General features: G+C 38.2%; 1 protein-coding gene across 2 annotated transcripts in view; it reads left to right on the forward strand.

The window, feature by feature from the left end:
- The window catches only part of HCF244 (NAD(P)-binding Rossmann-fold superfamily protein), a 468,107-nt gene extending 449,175 nt beyond the window's left edge, over positions 1-18,932 (forward strand). For both annotated transcript variants that reach the window (XM_089394834.1, XM_089394835.1), the window contains 2 exons: positions 17,707-17,847; positions 18,125-18,932. In XM_089394834.1, the coding sequence (XP_089250960.1) occupies positions 17,707-17,847; positions 18,125-18,301 (318 nt within the window). In that variant the 3' untranslated portion in view covers positions 18,302-18,932. The remainder of the gene's footprint in view (positions 1-17,706; positions 17,848-18,124) is intronic.
- The last annotated feature ends 1,988 nt before the right edge of the window (positions 18,933-20,920 follow it).

Genomic DNA, 20,920 nt, shown 5'->3' on the forward strand with positions numbered 1-20,920 from the left:
TGATGTGGCAGGAGTGAATTCATATCATTTAGAAACTCCGGATGGAGCCATTCCCCTTCCTGTGAATGGGCAACTCCTAAAGGAGTATTACCCTGAGGTTTGACATTGTATGATATGCATGGTAGAGTAGGATGCATTGCATGCTGATTTTTGCATTAGAAATAACGTCATATGATATTTCTCATGGTAGATTAGCTGCATTTAGATTAAAATTTGCATATCTTTATTTTTCTGTTGATTTTATGGCCTAACATATTAGCATGTGCAATCATGAGACGCTGCGAAAGCATGTTGCCCTGTGTTTTTCCATCTATTGTATGTGCAGGTGACAGGTCTACGGTAACCAAGAGATTGTTGGAGTTCTCGTGACCTCCTGTTCGAGTAGCTTCGCCCACTTCTTCGAGAGATCACGTCCCAGTTGGAGCTAGATGTTACCCACCATTTTGTGGGTAATATCCCTAGGAGAAAATTTTTCTCCAAGATGGTCCTCAGCCAGCAGCCAACAACCCCTTGCAACCATCAACTAGCTCATTGTGCCTTTTCTCCACCACCTGAGCCAGCCATGTGGTCCCTTGCCCATCTGCTAAGATCGTATGTTTGAAGGTGGGCCTCCTGAATCTAAAGGTATGCCTTGTCATTTTGAAATTGAATATTGTAGTTTTCTTATCATAAACACTTTCGGGCATGGATTAATGGGGGGATTTGGCAGGAAGAATGGGCCAGGTTTGTGCTTTTGTTCCCTAGACCCCTTTTAGGAATTAACCTTGGATTCTAGTCCTGTGGGATCTCTTTTATTAACCATTTGGTCCCAGGGATGGTATTTCATGGGAAACCCTGATTTTGGTTGCGTGGTCCCACTCCCGTATCTGCTTATATTACCCTCTTTCCATCCATTATTGACTCATTCATCATATTTCCCACCTGGGTCCACATCCCTCCATTAGGTCCACATAGGGTTAGCTTGCAAAATTTCGGCCTCTACTGTAGGTATGAATTTTTCGACCCTCATGTAGCCACTGTTGCTACACATGTGAGCTTCTTCTAGCCTCCCAAGGCTTCCTCAGACCTTCGCTTGGCTTTTCTCTTCCTTTTGGAGCTTGAGGATGGCTTATTGTGACCTTCGTTGACCTTATTTCCCTTCCTTCTTCAAGATCGAACTTGCAAAAGAAAACCCTAGACCAGTTGCAAAAACCCTAGCCTTCCTTCGCACGTGTGAGAGAGAAATAGCCCAAAGACAAGTCTCCTTCATCCTCTTCCTTCTTTGCTGCCTTCTTCTTCTTCCTCCTTCACTTGAATGAGTGAGTGATGAATGTCCTCCAAGGAGGTCGAGTTTCCTCCTTTATATAGGTTTCTCAAGGTGGACGTAGCTCCTTAATTTAGGTTGACTTTCCAGCTACCAGGCCGACTTGGTCTTGAACGATATTTTGACACTTTTAAGGGCAAAAATATTTTTCTTTACAATTTACAATATGCCCAATAGGGTCTTCAACTTATGACAATGAACCTTTTGACTTCTTGACCTAGGGCAAACCCTAGAAGCACTCAATGGGTGCTTGACCTATAAAATAAAAGACCTTGAGCATGAAACGCATGCTCAAAAATAATAATAATAATTTTTCTTTCATTTTACAATATATACGAATCAAAAGTACATTTCATATTTATGAAAACCGAACCTAGTTACACATTTACATTTTTCAACAACATCTTCCTTCCTCCAGTTGGTCGCTAGAGGTGTCTCCGTTGGTTTGCAACTCTCCATGCAGAATCTCTGTAATATCTCATTTGCATACTTGCCTTGAAAGACAAACAGTGCCCCATCACCTTGTCGTACTTTCAACCCAAGGAAGTAGTGCATGAGACCCATGTCTTTCATTTCAAATTCTCTTGCAAGTTCCTCCTTGCAAGATCTGATCAGTTTCTCATCACTAGTTAAAATCAAATCATCAACATATAAGACAACAATAAGCAATTTACCTTCTACTAAGATATGATAGAGGTTTGCATCCGCTTCACTTTTCGTGAAACCCAAACCAGTGAGATAGTTGACGACCCTGGTGTACCAAGCACGGGGTGCTTGTTTGAGACCGTACAACACTCTCTTGAGTGTGCACACATGAGACTCCCGATCAAATGTCTCAAAACCTTCTGGTTGCTTGATGTACACCTCCGCCTCAATAACCCCATTGAGGAATGTTGTTTTTACATCCATCTGGTGGATCTTCCACCCCATTTGTGCAACTAATGCAAGAATTGATCTAAGGGATGAGTGCCTTGCTACAGGAGCAACGGTCTCCTCATAGTCAATTCCCTCAACTTAAGAGTACCCCTTAGCCACAAATCTGGCCTTATACTTTTCTATGCTTTTTTGTGTTGCCTGCTTCACCTTGAAGGTCCATCTCGAACCCATCACTGATTTATCTGTTGGTCTTGGGACCACTTCCCAAACACTATTCTTTACAATGGATTTGTATTCCTCCACCATTGCATCAAACCATACAGGTTGCTCTATTGTTTTCTCAAAAGAGGATGGCTCAGTCTCTACAAGCTCAGTCATTAGAGCCATGTAGCTAGTGTACCAATCAAGTGACCTTCTCTGCTTGTGCAAATTTGAAGGAGCTCCCACATTCTCCCTCGCATCCTGCACAAGTCTATTAGCTTCCCTGGTCCTTTTCCTACCTTCTCTGGATGGTTCTGCTTGAGTGGATGTCTCCACTCTCTGCTCCTCAATTTGTGGTTGCTCCACAACTTCCTAAGGCTCCTCCTTTGGAGCTAAAAGCTCCTCTTTTGGTGGGATCTGAAGCTCCCTCTCAGGAGAGCACCACAACGCTTTCTCCTCATCAAATTTGACATCCCTTCGCATAACTAACATTCTGAGGGATGGCAAGTACACAAGATAGTTGTGTGGATTTTTTGTGTAACCCACAAATACCCCCAACTCTGCTATCGGCTCAAGCTTCTTCCTTGATTCTTTGGAGACATGGCAATAAACAGAGGCTCCAAAAATCCTGAAGTGCGACACATCCAACTTTCTCCCCGAGAAAGCCTCCTCCGGTGTAATCATACCAAGAATCCGATGAGGACTCTGGTTTTGTAAATAGATTTCTGTGTTGCATTCCTCAGTCCACAAATGTGGAGGTAGGCCTTGGTCATGCAACATCGCCCTCACTTCTCCCATAATGCTACAGTTCTTTCTCTCAACCACCCCATTTTGTTGTGGGTTGAGGGGTACTATCAACTCTCGTCGAATGCCTTCTTTCACACAGAAATTTTTGAATTCATTCAACACGTACTCATCTTCATTATCGCTCCTAAGAGTTGTCACCATCTTGTTGGTTTCTTTCTCAACTAGTGCCTTGAATTCCATGAACTTGGAGAATGTCTCATCTTTCTTCCACATGAAGAAGATCCAACACTTCCGTGAGAAGTCATCAATAAAAATGACAAAATATTTGACTCTAGCAGTGGAGGCTGTCGAGAAAGGTCCATAGTCATCAGAGTGGATCATGGTTGTGGGGGAGCGCGCCCCCCCCCCCCGCCTCCCCTCCCCTGTTGTAATATTCCCAATTTTGATTTTAAGCATTAGAGATGAGTTTGGGGAGATGATGCACTTCCAGCACCGAAACTTAGGAGGAAAAGAGAATATTGCGGCTCTAGTGGAAAGTTGGGACCACAAGAAAGAGAAATTCTACCCAAGGAAGGGAACTCACACTCTTGGAGGAGAGAGGAAAGAGAAGGGAATGCGATTTAGGAGAGAGAGAGAGTGGGGACCACAAGGAGAGAAGGGGCCTCGAATTATAAATAGATCAAGAGGCACTCATTTTGGTCATTCATTCATCTATTCAGAAATTGTCTTTGACATAGCACGCTTGAGTTGAAGCCAAGTCTGCAGTGTTTTTGGCACACAAGTGTCTCCGAGCGGAGATCTCAACCCTTACTTTGGTGGACTTCGAGTGCCAACCCAAGGAGGGAGTCCTACCTATACCAATTTGTAACGACCAAAAATGGTCATTACATTGGTATCAGAGTTGTTCGATCCTCTGGACACTCAACCGCTGAAGAGAACCAATATGATCCAGCCTTTGGCCATTAATCCTTCGTCAATCTTGTTGTCGTAACAATTGAAGCGTTTCACTACACAAATTTGGATTTCTCTATTTCGTCATTCAAGGCTTTGGCCATTAAAAAAAAGGAAGAAAAAAAAAAGATAGTCAAAGAAAAAAATACATATAAAGATTAAAAAAATAAAAATATCGTTCGATGTAAATTTTGAAGGAGATCATTCATATATATAAAATGGCTCTACATTATTGATAAAAAGTACATGATAAAGTTAAGAGGGAATCTTTCCAAATATCTTTAAAACTATACGTAAGAGAAGGAAGAGTAGATAATATTATCTTGATTCTTCATTAAGTGGTTTACAAGCCTGTGGTTTTAGCAACCCATGGTAATTGCCCATGGTATTTTCAAGGTAAAAGAAAACAAAAGGAATACAAAAAGTCTATGTGAATGATAAGTTTTACATTTTACGTAGAGAAAATTAACCGATTCAAAGGCACATAAGTGGACATATATTTTATATTATACCCCAAAGAGGTGAATAGCCACGTTTCACTAAGGTTGTAACTTTTCAAAAAGAAAAATAAAAGATATGTAAAGAGAAGTTTTATATTATAAAGGGGTATTTTAAAGAAATTTCAAGTCATAAAATTATTGAAAAAATATATAAGTACAAAGCGGGTATTATTGAGGGTTACTTAGAAGATCTGTATATTAAAGTATATAAAAGGTTAAATCCAAAACTATAAAGAGACATAAGGATAACAAGTTATAACAAAGGAAGAGTACATTTTAAAAGTATTATAATAAATATAAGGTGCGGTTTATTTAAATAGTGGAGCTATATTAACTTATTTTAAAGTGGGAAAAAATATATAATTGAGGAAAATAAAAGTTAAAGGAATTTATAAAGGTGTTCAAGTTTATCAAATAAAATGGCACTTATTTTAAAGAAGAAGTCCATTTTTGAAGAAAAAAGCGAATGGAGCCTAATTCGAAAATGATGAAGGAAGGACGATTTTCCTACAAGGTTGTTTTAATCACACATCACAAGTTAATTACATTAAGAGGGACTATCCAAGGGAAAAAATTTAATATCGCTATTAGTACAAGTCGCGAGGAAAATTACATCAATGTTAATCTGACAAATCAACTATTAATTCCAGAGTCAAACATAGGAGAAAGAACATATATTTTTGGCAAAAAAGAATATGAAATTAATGATTTACAAGTGACAATTGATCATTATGAGTACATATCTCAATTTAGTGTCGTAACTATGCTTGACAAAGAGGTTGACATAATTCTCAGTGGACCTTGGTTCAAAGAATTAGGTACGTTCATTTTAAACACAGAAAAAAAATCTTGATGTTCCCTTACAAAAGGAAAATGGATTTCTCAACAATCAAATCCCCCTGGTTAACACAGAAGATCACGGTGGTATCCATCATGTGTACAAACAGCTCACTGAAGAGCTCCCGCAACTAGGCAGCTTCACACGAGGTCATACTCATAGCTATGTATTCAGTCTCAATAGTGCTCAAAACAATCTTCTTCTGCTTCCTTCTCATCCAGGATATCGAATAGAACCCAAAGAGAATCAACACTCAGAAGTGCTCTTGAGATCCTCTACATTGCCTGCCTAGTCAGCATTCGAATAATCATGTAGCTTCACATTTCCGGCAGTGTATCTCGATTCTTGAGAGATTGTGCCCTGAAGATATCTCAGAAGATTCTTTGCACCAATCCAGAGAGGCTCAACCATATGAGCTCATTATGCTTACTACAAAACATATGTTCGGACGGAAGTTTACCAAGAACATCAACACGAATGAGTTTATGAAACTCAGAGGCATTTCCCAAATCTGGTCTGGCATCACTACCATATAACTTCTGAAAGTTAAGATCCTCGAGGTAGTCACGGGATTGTAGTTTACCATTCCACATCCGGAATCCAACTACCTCTTACTCCTGCAAATGAGAGGGTCTGCACCTGTCAGAAATAGGTCGTCCTCAGAAGGTGCCGTTATGAGAGGTCTATCATCCACAACCTTCGAGCAATGGTTTGGATCGGCTTCACTCCTAGTGAGTCTCAGCTTCATCAGGCAACTATCAATCCTCTCATACTACGCCCGGGGTGTTTTGCTTCAAGCCATAGAGGACTTTCTTCCACCTGCATACATGAGATTCCCGATCATGAATCTCAAGCCCCTCGGGTTGTTCCAAACCTGTGGACGTGCTACATGAGGGGAATGGTCCCCTTGTAAGATTTTCCTTAGGTACATCTCAGACATGTACCTTCATGCTCTTTTTGAATTGAAGCATCATTGTCATCATCTGACTCACATCGGGTAGGGCCCCATAATAAGTAGACCTCCAGTGCTATAGATGAGATGTGACAACTAACATGGTCCCCAATGGACAATCCTACAACTTGATACAAATTTTCAACCCTGAACCCATGAGTAAAAGCATCTTAGAAAATTCTATTTTCAAACACGTACCTTTCCATCGATGAATGCCACCCTGAAACCTTTGACTTCCATTGCCGAAATGGAAACCAGATTCTTCTTGCGATCAGGTACATAAAAGAGATTCTGTAAATGAATCGAGTTACCCTTATTCAATTGAGGGGTAATATTCCCTACACCCTTTTCGGGATAGGTGGCATCGACTCCAAGTATAATCCCATGATTGTTTCCATCTCTACTAAATTAGGGAGATAACCCTTCTATCCAATGAAGTGCCTTGAAGCACTATATTCAATAAGCTAGATTCCCACAGAATCTAAAGGAGGGTCAATACAAGATAACGCTTCTTTATCTTATCAAAAACAACATTTGATTCTTCATACCTGGGGTTCCTTGCTTTCTCTGAAGAGTCGGCCATTTCCTTGATGACCTACATTGTCATTCCTCTGATCATTGAAGATGTCCCTGGAATGGTTGTTATCATCATCAAGTGATGTGTCCCTACCATTCGAACACTCCTTCACATAATGGCTGAACTTATTATAAACAAGGCATTTGCCTTTTCTTCCACCCTTAGATTCGGACTTCCCATTGAAGTGATCTTTAGGTAGGCCATCAGAAGCTTCCGCTGCGGCATTATGATAATGTTCTCTGCTTCGATTTCACCCTCTGTGAATTTGAAGAGGGATGAGGAATCCACTAATCCTTTTGTTCTTTCCCAATTGTCTTCGGTGATTGTTCTTTCACTCTTGCTTGGGCTTTGTCTTCACCTCAGCTCTGATCCCATGTTAAGTTTAGGTATGTTCTATGCTTAGAGAAATTTATTTCAATTTTCATAGTTAGCTCAATATCTTTTAGCAATCACATCAGTATTAAAGTAGATTACAGATAGAACATAAACATAAATCGCAGAAGACAAGCCAAGACAAGAGGACACAAGATGTGGTGCTAGCTAGGGGCAAACCCTAATGTGGGGAAACCCTTGATCAATTCTTCTTATATGTTCTTCAATAGTTCATCAGAGAGAGAGATAGTACATTTACAACAGAAGTCAACACTTTGACTTATCTAGATAAGAGCATAGATCATCTCTAAGAAGATGATACATGATATTAGTTGAAGACATGCTGCTTCAACTGATTCTCCAAGGTGATTCATTCACCTATCATCGTGTTGCATCTCGTCATCACGCTGCACCTCACCATGTTGCACCATGTTGCACCCATCATCACAATATTGGATCTCATGATTGCTGCACTACTATCCCATGTGCCATGGTTGAACCATGTTGTCATACAACGTGTCTCATGTGCTTGCCACAACTATACATGTTGTCCATGCTTGCCATGCTGTCCAAGCTTGCCATGTTGCACCATGTTGTCCATGCTTGTTGTCCCATTGTGCCACTGTTGCACAATGACATGGCAGTCCGATCATTGTTTTGTTTCATCAGGCTGCTATCCCATTGAACATTGTGGCACAATATCATTGCTGTTAGTACTGATGTCCCATCATGGCTTGTTATCTCGATATACTTACAACAATCCAACATTGTTGCTGTCCCTGCAACAACATAACATACTTACGCTGCTCCAAATATGTATGTACCATTGCCTAGCTGTCTTAGTTGTACTGCTGCACTGTTGTACCTAACAGTCATGCCCAAAACACTGTTGTTCTGGGCATATGGCAACCTTGCTGTCTTGCTGTCCATGCATCATGGTTCCACCATGCTCCATTGCCTAGCTGTCTACAACGTTGCTGTTCCAATGCTGCCTTCACTGCTGCTTATGTGGTGACTGGTTAGGGCATCTGGCAGCCCTTACACACCCAGCCAAACAACCCCTAAAATCTGCCCAAATTTTCCCTTAATTAATGCGGTTGTCCTCCAAGGGAAGGCTGTCCCCTTCGCTGTAATTCTGGGCAGCCTTCTAGCCCTTAATAATGGCTCTGCCCTCCTCTCATTACAGTGGCATCCTACAGCCCTTAGAACAGGCCTGCGGCAGCCTTTCTAGAGGATTGTTCCACCCTCTACAAGCCCTCAAACAGCTCCCTTTCTCCTCGGCCTTCTAGCAAGATACTCAGCCTCCTTTCATCCCTTCAGTCTTCCTGAAATGGCTTCAGAACAGCCCTATTTCACCCATGCTGAATCGCCTCTTCTTGCAAGCTTGAAACTTTGGCCTTTCTCCCTACAAGAGCACCCAAACAGCCTCTCTATCCCATGCTGTCTAGGGCAGCCTCTTTCTTGGTTGCGTAGAGGCCAGTGTATAGGCTAGGGCTTCTTCTTGACAGTGTAGATACTAGGGCTGTCCTCCTTGTAGCATTAGGGCTTCTCACTTGACTGTGTCCTCTAGATTAGGGCAATGTTCTTCTTCTTGACTGCGGCTAGGGCAGCCTCAATACTCCAACATCTAGGGCTTCCACTCCTAGATTTCTCTTCCATTAAAACCCAAGACAAGTGGAGAGAAATCATGATAGAAGTGTGTGTAGAAATGTCTATCAATTCATCTCCTTTTATACTAAAACATTGAGCACATGTGGGGTATATTTGGTCGCTGGCCAACCTTGATGAATTGTCTTATAACACAAATAAATTCATAACTCCATGAATACTTATCGGAATCGGATGATCTTTAGATCAATCCTACACCTCTCAATGAGAGGGATCCAAGAAAAATATCAGCGGCCATAAATAAGATGACCCTGATGGAGTTTGGCCCTAGTTGCCAATTTTAACATGCCTTAATCAAAAGATCTTAAGGATATTTCGAAACTAATGTTTCAAGAGATTTCAAAAACAGTATCAAGAAAGCAAAAAAACTTGAAGAAGTCATATCCAACAAAAATAAAGAAAATTCGTGTTTGAAGGAGCATAATCAAAAACTACTTTAGTAAGTGAGAAAATGTAAAGCGAAGAAGCACAAGTTAGAACGAGAAAAAGAAAGTTTTGACAAAGAATTCAACGAAAGCCTATCAAAGAAAGAAGAGAATTTATGCTTAAAAGACCTTAACAAAAATTATTAGAACAAATCAAGTGTTTAAAAGACGAGAAGCTTGAAGGCCAAAATAAAGTTGACTCAGAAAATGAGGAATGCTTACATCTCAAAAATCATAACCAAAATTTGCTCAAACAGATTAAAAAACTTAAGGACGATAAGAAATCATTGACGAATAGGTTCGAAGAAATTGTCGCAAAAGAAGCATCAAAATCGCTAGATGTAGTAGTCCAAGTTGGGGAAGAAGAAACAAACATCGATTCCACTAATCTCACAGTTCAAGAAAATCCAAATCCTACTGAAGTAAAGACGTACTCAGAGGTTGTTGTTCAAATGACAAACACTCCAAATGAGGATTCAGTGATCAATTCAACAACAACAATGTCTGAAGGAAATCAGGAGACTTCCATAAAAATGTTAAAGGAAGCTCGAACAAGAAGAGATCATTATCTACATCTGAATCACAAGAGTAGACACCTTAATCAATCTACAGAACATAAACAACAAACTTATGTTCCGAAGAATACTGAAGTGAGCTCAATTCAGTCTACTGATAACAATTCATTACAAAGTTCCAGTGATCAGAAGATTCCACAGAAGGTTAATCTAGGATGGTCTGATCCGTTCTCAGTACAACAATTTTATATATCACTCCAAGGATCATATCAACTTTTATCGACAAAAATCACTGTTCCGAGATGAGAAAGCATTTGTAGCAGAAAAAAAAGATTAAGCAGAAGACATTCGTAGCAAAAAAGAGATCAAGCCCTTTCAGCAACAAGCTTTGATAACAAAATTTTTTGAAGGGGAAGACAATGTTATGAACATAAATTATGTAAAAATAGATTAAAATAGATAATAAATAATAACCATAATAATATAAATATAATAATAAATAATAAGTAAATTAACTATTGGTTAGTTAGTTAATAATGAAAAGGCATGTCTTAGAGACATGCCTGTTCCTGAAAGGGTACTTACCTGGCTATATATACAAGACCCTCATTCTCATTTGTATTCATGCTACATCGATTCTTTATACAATATACAATTTACAATTACTATCCTACGATGGATGTCTTTGTCTACGAAGTATTTTAAATATTTCCGTTGCGTATACGACTTTTGGTCGTTACATAGTTCGTACCAACAACAAAGAGTGCGAATTGTGGAGAAAATTGACAGTAACAATACAGGGATTGCGTAGCTCTTGGAGGAGACACGCTTGGAGGTTGTGGAGTGAAGGGAGTTAGGGACTGAAACTTGAGGTGGAATCTGGGGAAGTGTTGTGGGGGCCTTTCCAGCGTTTTGGCAGAGCAACAAATACAACATTTGCTATAGGTTACATCCTCTGCTTGTGGAGGAGGGCCAAGCATTTGGGGGTCAATTTTGGAGCATCAAAACTACGATAAACCCTTTATGGGTTTATTGAGGAGAGGCCAAGATTAATTTGGCAGAATTATCTGGGCAAATTTGAGGGGTCAAACAGGGGTCTCAACTCAGCCAACAGCTAGAGGAGCTAGGGGAAAATTGGGCCGAAATTCCAAGGTCAACATTTGGCCAATTCCTTCGTGGGCTTTTGTGGGTTATTGGTGGAGAGCTCAGGGTTAATTTCCCAGAATTTTCTAAGCACCCGAGGAGGCCCTAACATTGCATCATCCCATATAGGTTGCTCTATTGCTTCCTCAAAAGAGGATGGCTCAGTCTCTACAAGCTTAGTCATTAGAGCCATGTAGCCAGTGTACGGATCAAGTGACCTATGCCTGCGCAAATTTGAAGGAGCTCCCACATTCTCCCTCACATCTTGCACAAGTCTATCAACTTCTCTGGTCCTTTTCCTACCTTCTCTGGATGGTTTTGCTTGACTGGATGTCTCCACTCTCTGCTCCTCAATTTGTGGCTGCTCCACAACTTCCTGAGGCTCCTCCTTTGGAGCTAAAAGCTCCTATTCTGGTGGGATCTGAAGCTCCTTCTCAAGAGAGCACCATAATGCTTTCTCCTCATCAAACTTTACATCCCTTCGCACAACTGACATTCTCAGGGATGGAAAGTACACACATTAGTTGTGTGGAGTTTCTGTGTAACCCACAAATACCCCCAACTCTGCTATCGACTCAAGCTTCTTCCTTGATTCCTTGGAGACATGGCAATAAACAGAGGCTCCAAAATCCTAAAGTGCGACACATCCAACTTTATCCCTGAGAAAGCCTCCTCTGGTGTAATCATACCAAGAATCCGATGAGGACTTTGGTTCTGTAAATAGATTGTTGTGTTGCATGCCTCAGCCCACAAATGCAGAGGTAGTCCTTGGTCATGCAACATTGGCCTCGCTTCTCCCACAATGCTACGGTTCTTTCTCTTGGCCACCACATTTTGTTGTGGGCTGTGGGGTGTTGTCAACTCTTGTTGAATGCCTCCTTTCACACAGAAATTTTTGAATTCATTTGACACGTACTCACCTCCATTATCGCTCCTGAAAGTCGTCACCATCTTACCGGGTTTTTTCTCAACTAGTGCCTTGAATTCTACAAACTTGGAGAATGTCTCATATTTCTTCTGCATGAAGAAGATCCAACACTTCCATGAGAATTCATCAATAAAAATGACAATATTTGTCTCTGGGAGTGGAGGCTGTCGAGAATGGTCCACAGACATCAAAGTGGATCATGGTTGTGGGGGAGCGGCCCCCTATTGTAATATCCCAAATTTTGATTTTCAGCATTAGACATGAGTTTGGGGAGAGGATGCACTTCCAGCACCGAGACTTAGGAGGAAAAGAGAATATTGCGGCTCTAGTGGAAAGTGGGGACCACAAAAAAGAGAAATTCGACCCAAGGAAGGGAACTCACACTCTTGGAGGAGAGAGGAAATAGAAGGGAATGCGAATTAGGAGAGAGAGAGAGAGAGAGTGGGGACCACAAGGAGAGAAGGGGCCACGAATTATAAATAGATCAATAGGCACTCATTTTGGTCAATCATTCATCTATTCAGAAATTGTGTCTTTGACATAGCATGCTTGAGTTGAAGCCAAGTCTGTTGTGATGTTTAGCACACGAGTGTCTCTGAGCAGAGATCTCAACCCTTTCTTCAGTGAACTTCGAGTGTTAGCCCAAGGAGGGAGTCCTACCTATACCAGTACTTACCAACAATAGGGAGTGCAAGTTTGTGGAGAGAATTCGCAGCAACAACACAGGGACTGCGCAACTCTTGGAGGAGGCACGCTTGGAGGTTGTGGAGTAGAGGGAGTTAGGGGCTGAAACTTGAGGTGGTGTCCGAGGAAGTGTTTTGGGGGCCTTTCCAGCATTTTGGTGGAACAACAAACACAACATTTGCTATAGGTTACATCCTCTGCTTGTGAAGGAGGGCCAAGCATTTGGGAGTCAATTTTGGAGCATCAAAACTAGGATAAACCCTTTTTGGGTTTTTGTTGGTTTATTAAGGAAAGGTGAAGATTAATTTGGCAGAATTTTCTGGGCAGATTTGAGGGGTCAAACAAGTGTCCCAACTCAGCCAACAGCCAGAGGAGCTAGGGGAAAATTGGGCTGAAATTCCAAGGTCAACATTTGGTCAATTCCTTCATGGGTTTTTGCGGGTTATTGGTGGAGAGCCTGGGGTTAATTTCCCGGAATTTTCTGAGCACCCAAGGAGGCCCTAACAACAGTTCTTTGTAGCTGGTAACATATCTTTTGGGTAGTTTCAGCGCAAAGCCAAGAGAGAGCAATAGCAAATTTGAGAGGGATTTCTTATTGTTCAGTTGGGCTTAGCTAGCTTGCCTTGAGCAAACCCAGGTGCACTCTTTCTGGCACCACATTGTATCGTCTTATTATAATAAAATGGCTCAGTAGCGCAGATTTTGGTGAACTTTCATGCACTGATTTATGTGTTTGATTTTCGTGGTTTATGTCTATGTTTGCTTTGTTTATCATTGTATATTTCCATTAGGAATATTACTGTGGTATCATAGCCATAATTTTGGCTCAGCCTGTGGGAAACCCTTCGTCCTATGACAAGACCAAAAAAAAAAACCTAAGAAATCATGGGATCCAAAGAAAGGTTAGAATCAAACAACATGGCAGTAAAAATTTTCGAGTAGCAGGGTCCATCGAAAGTATGCAACATGGGTACTCCTTGGATGAGGAATTAAATTCCACATCCAACGAGTTCTCATGCTTGAAATTTGAGTAAAACTGTACGGAGATAAGTTGAATATACGAGTTGAAAAATTAATTTTTTTATTTTTTTTATTTTTTAATCTTTTTACTTTTTTACTCTAGAAATGGTGAATCATCCCCCATGGTTGACATCATCATCTTGAATCCTATTGGTTCTTAGAAAGTTGATTTTCGCTGTAAATTTTTGTTTTGAGGTTCATTTTAGACCTCAAAATTACTCTAATGGATAGAAAAATAAAATCCATTGACCTTTACATGCAGGGCACTTTTACTTGAAGCCAAGGTACCATTATACAAAAGATTTTGAATGAGATGGAGAGGTCAAAGAAATATTGTACAAATGCATTGAGTGCATGATCCCTAATCCCAGTACAAGGTGAGATACATGGCAAGATCCTACATTTGAATGAGAGTCTAGGTGCCTTTGGCATGGATATGGCTATGACTATTTGAAGTAGAACCAAAGACCTATCAAGTAATTCATTAGGGGAAATTTGAGATCTAAAATGTGCCATCTAAGAAAAATGATAAAGTCATAGTTAAAATAATAAAATAAAAGTGAATTTTCAAAGGGAAAGAAAGAAAAATACTTTTTTAATCATGTTTCAATTTATCTCATTATAGGTTTTCTCAAATTTCAAGTGTAGGAAAATCCAATGAGTAGCGATTCTGCATACTTTTGATAGACCCACAATGAGATAAACTAGAAATACATGAAAAAACAAGTTTATGTTTCATGTATTTTTAGTTTATCTCACCGTGAGTTTATCGAAAATATGCAAAGTGGATACTCATTGGACGTAGAATTTAATTATGTATCCAATGAGTGCTTATACTTGAAATTTGAGTAAACTTATAAGTAAATAAGTCAAAAATACCCATGAGGTGTAGATAAGTTGGTTTGAGTGGGGTTTAGTCCCCATTAGTTCTCAAGTTTAAATCTCACGAGGGGTTAATGGGGGGAGCCAATTGTGGGGGTTACACTGCCTGAGGGGTGTCTAGGCTTGACCGAGTCTTGCACAATCTTGGTGACAACATCTTGTTATTGGGATTCTTCCATTCAACATGTTGGCTAGTCTCAACCTAGGCATAGCCTAGTAATGAAAAAAGGGTCAAAATTATGATTTAAAAAAACATTTTTCTTCCTTGCTCATCAAAGATATTTACTCTTATGATTGAAATCATCATATTGGATCCTAATGGTTCTTGGAAAATTAATTTTGTCGATACGTTTTTTTGCTTTGAGGCCCATTTTTAACTTCAAAATTACCCTAATGATTTTCAATTCTTTTAAGTTATATTTTCATTACTATACACATTGCAAAAGTTTACTAAAAATTGCAAACTTATTTGTTGAAGCCTCTTTGTCTTCAAATCTAATTGCAGCCTATTGGTGGGGGCAATTCGGTAGCTAGTGCCCAAATTGATAGAAGCTTGCAATTTAGATCTTGATCCATACATGTAGTACTTTTGACTAGATTGTAAAGTCTTGTAGTTATTAGTTAAAACTTGATACTTTGCTTATTTGGGACTCTAGAGGTCATTCAGAGCTTCTCTGGGTATGTATTTTGGTTCAAATATGGATTGCTCTTCGTGTTATTTTGGTTATATACAACCATACATGTTATAGACATGAGATATGTATATGTGTCTAATGGTTTGGATTCACATGGAAGTACATGAATATATATTTATTTTATCTAAATTTGAATATGTTATGTATTTTTTGGTCTATCATTTTTTTTTTGGTTCCAAGCTCTTGGGTTGATCGACTCTGTAACTAGTTTAGTTTTGATAGAATTATTTTAGATAGACAAAAGTCTATAAGGAGACATGGAGTTTTCTATGTATAGCTTACACTCATAGCAACATGGATTGATCTAAGGTTTGAGGTCTCTTTGGTTCCCAATTTCCTTGCGATTGTAATTGGTTGGGTTTGAAACTCCCAACTATGAAATAACTGGCAAATTGTCAAAGAATCCTTGCAAAAACCCATGATGTTTGTGAAACAATTGTGGAATAAAAAAAAATCAATAATTACTAATTTATAGTCTTGAGAGTGGGAGAAAAGTGTAATGTCCCCATTTTCAGTTTCCTTTATAGTACATCTAGGATGGATTTTCAAGGTATGTGATGGCTAGGTCATAAGAGCAGGATTACGTCATCATAGGTCCCAAAGGGGTTTTGAGGAGTTTTATGGGGTCCAACGGCATTCACTTGGCACATTCCATCATCAGAGTCAGTTCTGAACAATTTTCTTTTGGTTTCGTTGCATTCTTATAATTCCCGTAAAATGGGGTTATTATTGAGCTTAACTAAATAATTATGCTTAAGGTGGCATTATGGGAGGAATATTTGATGGACCACCTTAGTGTAATAGCTCGTTGGAACCAGAACAAAATGATTTATAGGATAGGATGATGAGAAGTGACTTCCAATGACCAGAGAAAGTATGGTGGGCGATTTACCATTTTCGTAGATTAAAAGTGATTTTAATTAGTCAATTAAATAAAAGAAGGGGAAAATGATTAATTGAATGGAAAAGGGCAAAAGTGACTTAAATAAAATAAAATTATAAATCACTTAGATGAAGTCAAGGGGGAGCTTTTAGAATAATAATAAAATAATCAAAATAAAATATTTCTAAAAGATTGGAGATCTATCTATCGAGCCTATAAAAGGAGGAGGATTCGATCATTTGGGACATCTTTGTTTTGGTTGATTAGTATTCTAGTGAGGGTTGGAGAAGGGAGTTCCCAGCTTCAGTTAAGCCCCAAGACAGAAACTCTCAGGTTTACTATTGTGTGTTGGACGAAAATTGCGCGAACTTGAGGAGGTTCCACCCAGGATTTTATAGAGCTTCAGCGATATTGGAGTGAGAATCATTCAGAGCCTCAACTGGTGCTTCATTTCTTTTTATTTTCTCTCATCTATTTTTGTTGTAATAACATATATTATATTAATAAAGCTGAGTTCCGTATTTGTTCTGTTTCGCTCTAAATTGGCATGGTTTTTCATTTTGATTATTTCTGCAATTGTGTGAGAATTTCCATTGTTGAGAACTTTCAAAATTAAAATAAACAGCCCGGAATTGTTGAAAATTTATCTAGTTGGGATATCACAAAATGTTTGTACTATAAATTAAAAACACAAATTGTAATTCAGATATAGAAACATCCCTGTAATAAATCTTTTGGTCCAAGCAAATAGTTTCCAGAGATACATATTGTACAGCCTATAGAGTTGTATTTGCTTGTAGCTGCACATTCTTAAAGTTAGAAATACTATGTATGATACATTTAACTGTGTATCATAGTGAATATCTTTGTTGCTCTGACCAACTAAATCAAGATCCTATACGGTGGATGCCATGTGTTTGAAATTGGGTTGGCAAGAGAATGAAAAGAAATGGTGGATGCATGATTACTTATTAAGGTAGGAACTGATTGGCTGTCCTAATTAATGAGTTCTAATTCTAAGGTAATCATAATAGGTGGATTCACCTCTTGTTAAGCCTTCTACATCCAGTTGATTTCAATCAAGATTTATTGCTAGATGGAAAATCTTTGAGATGCTTTGAGAATACATCATTTGATTGTCTGAAGCATTAACCTTGTTTATTCAACTTTTGACTTGGCATTTAAATTTTAAACAAAGTAGAAGTATACTAAACGGAATAGTTGCTCCATTGTCTTTACAAATTGATTTTCAACCATTGTGGTAAGTCCAAACTAGAAGTTGTATTAACAGGATATATTTTTTTATATAGGTTTGCTTACACTGAATACAATGGCAGTGGTTACAGTTTAAAGAAATATCTTTGTATTCAAACGAATAGTAGAGATGCAATCCTTGCTAGTCGCTACTATTGTTGGGGTTCAATGATTTCTGCAAGTAACATTCTCGTTATGATATTTAAAGCTGGAACGGTGTGCTTTAGGAGCTTGGAATCTTTTGTAGATTGCAGGGATCAAATGAGTTATTTCTTGGTACTTTTATTTGCAGGTTATTAGTTTATGTGAGAGACTTGCGGGCCAAGATGCAAATGTGACAACTGTACCTGTTGGAATTTTGAGATTTACTCGTCAATTGACTCGGCTTTTCCAATGGACCAACGATGTTGCTGATAGACTAGCATTTTCAGAGGTTGACGTTTTCCCTGCATATTTATTTTCTTCAATAGTTGCATGTTTCTATTCATGGTATTATCCCGTGTGAATGGCAAACGCATTTATGCATCCAAGTTATATTGGAAAAAAAATAATCAACTTTGGAGTCGAATGCAAATATGGGAATCATATGACATTTCCATTTACTGAACTAATATGAGACCTTATGCAGAAGCAAAAGATTCTGTATATGGAATTGGGCAGTCCCACAACTTAATTTCATTATGGTGTTCATTTTCAACTGTTACTTGCAGGTTCTTTCAAGTGATGTGGTTTTCTCTGCTCCAATGGCAGAAACATATTCTCTGCTGGGAGTAGATCCAAATGATACAAATTCACTGGAACGGTATCTGCAGGAGTATTTTACAAGCATCTTGAAAAAACTGAAAGAACTCAAAGCTCAGTCAAAGCAAGGTGACTTTTACATCTAGAAAATTACTGAGATGCTAAATCGTTTTAGCAGATCAACGTTTCTCCATCATACAGGTATCGTTATATATGTTACAGTTCAACCATATAGTGCCACCATGGAATTGACCGTAGCCAATTCAATCCTTCCCCCTGCAGCTAATGAATGTTGGATCTAGGTATGATACCCTCTTTGTGCAGAATAGATGTGTTGGAAAAACTCTTTCTGGAATGATACCTAATATATTTCCTCCTTAAGAGAGCATATTGGAATTGAAAATGAAAAAGAAAAATTTTATTAGCATCCACAGGAGAACCGAAGGATCTTGGAACAAATAACCAGAAACTGTATATTGGAATTGAAAAGGAAAAAAACTATTAGCATCCACAGGAGAACCGAATGATCTTTGGGACAAATAACCAGAATCTGCCGTATAATGACAAAAAAAAAATGCCAATGATGAAATTCTTCGATATAAATGCTGAAAATTCAAAGATCATTAGGAAAATGCTTTAGCAAAGTATATGCAAATCTGAATCATCTGAAGTTCTTGTCGTCAAGCATCGAGAATATTGAAATTGCATTAATGCTGAGAATAAATTGTGAATTGAGAGTCAATTGTTAATCTATACGAGGATTTGGCTTAATGATTTTACGAGTACGGATTTATGTTTCTTTCTTTTCAAGACAAACAAGAGGGGTTGAGTTTTCATTTACTGGCAGGGTGAAAGTATAAAATAACGTTCAAATACAATCTGGCATGGAAACTCAAAATATCTTTGATACATAATTGTCGCGGACAAATGAGAACTTCAAAATGCAGTTGATCCAATCCGGTGTACATCCATTATAAATATAAAAAGCCAACACTCACCATGGTATGAATTCTTACCTATGCATTTAAAAAAAAAATTATCCATCTTTTTGTTATGGTAGAATGGTAACGGGTGGGAGTAATCTGAATGAGGACTAAATCTAGTTACTGTTATTATAACTGTAACACAGCTTGTAAGTTAGAAATACTAGAAATTTATAAGTTAGCAAGAGCAAAGATTTTATATGGGTTGGGAAGCCTACTCCTTGAGCGTTATCATAATGCTCCAGAAATGTCCCATGAATTTGAAACCAGATAAAAATTGAAACCAAATAAAAAATAACATCCATTATGCGAACCGCTCAATCATCCCACTATGTCTGAAATCTAAATTCCAGTTACAATTTAATTAATATAATGAAATCTCATAAAGGTAACGACCAGTTCTCAACTGTCCGAATGTAGCATCTTGCTTGAAGTTGCATTCCGAAATTCTTGTTTCTGGCGTCCAGCGAACGTTCAAGTGCTATAGTATTAATGCTACTTCTTATATGCCTGTCGGCAGGTTTTCATCCATGGATGATGAAATGATCGTAATGGGAGATTAATTAGGAAACCTACCAGAAGATTAAATTGGGATTGAAAAAAACTTCAAATATATATAAATCAATAAATAAGAGCATCACATAATGGAATTATGTGTGAATTCCCAATGATATATCTAAGTCAATATTAAATTTTAATAATTGTTTACTTAAAAACATAGATATAATGAAGACAATTTAATGACAAAACTACATCAAATATATGTGAAATATATTTATCATGATTAGTCATATGTAAAGATATACTATCAATTAGTTATCGATTCTCTCTTTCCCTCTTATAAGAAAAAGGTAACGGTTCGTTGGCCACCAAAAAGCCTTGCAACATGAGTGGGGCATTGCTTGGTCTGTGCTTGAGTATGAATCCTGTTGGACCAACTTCTCCCCACTAATGGATGAGTCATGCATGGTCTCCTTTGCTCCATGCACAGGCTTATGCTATCCCTTCCACCTCTAATCATAAAGGCGCCTTCTCCATAATAAGCTATAGACTACACTCTCCAGTAAACAAGGTGTGTTTTATAGGGAAATGGCATCCAGGGAATGCTCAAGTCACTCGATTATATTGGATATAAATCAATTAGCGAAATGTTGATATTACAACTTCTAAGAAAGTCATAATAAAATTAACAAGTCTGGATTATTAGGGGTTATAATAAAAGTTAACGGGTCATATGATATTATAATTAAATTAACAAGTCTGGATTCTCAGGGGTTATAACAAAAGTTAAAGGGTCATAAATAATAAAAAATTTAATGGTTAATCTGTGTTCGTAATTGTTAAATTTTGTTTGTTTTTAAATACATTTTTGTTGTGATTGTAAAATAGTGCCCGTAAAATAGAAGAATAAAGGTTTACTAAAGTATCTAGATTGCAAATTTCTCTAAATTTTGTGGGAAAATCTTTATGTTTATTCAACTTGAGTTATTGGACCTTTCGAATTGTTTGATTAAGGGTAAATCATTTTGAATTTTTTTTTTAATAAATTCAAGTTTATTTATTCGCAAGGCTTGAGATATGTTTCATAGTTTAGTATGTTGGAGATGTTATTGTAGTAGAGGTTTGAGATATGTTTCATAGTTTAGTATGTTGGAGATGTTATTGTAGTAGTGTTAGTTATTTTTAGATATTATTATATAAAAAATTAAAAATATATATATATATATTAGAAAATAAAAAACAAAATACAAGTTTAATTTAAATTTTGAATTTAGAATTTTG

The sequence above is a fragment of the Pinus tabuliformis genome, chromosome 1_2 (assembly GCF_031772625.1).
Source record: "Pinus tabuliformis cultivar Carrire ecotype Pingquan chromosome 1_2, CPIR1, whole genome shotgun sequence".
Taxonomy (NCBI): Eukaryota; Viridiplantae; Streptophyta; class Pinopsida; order Pinales; family Pinaceae; genus Pinus; species Pinus tabuliformis.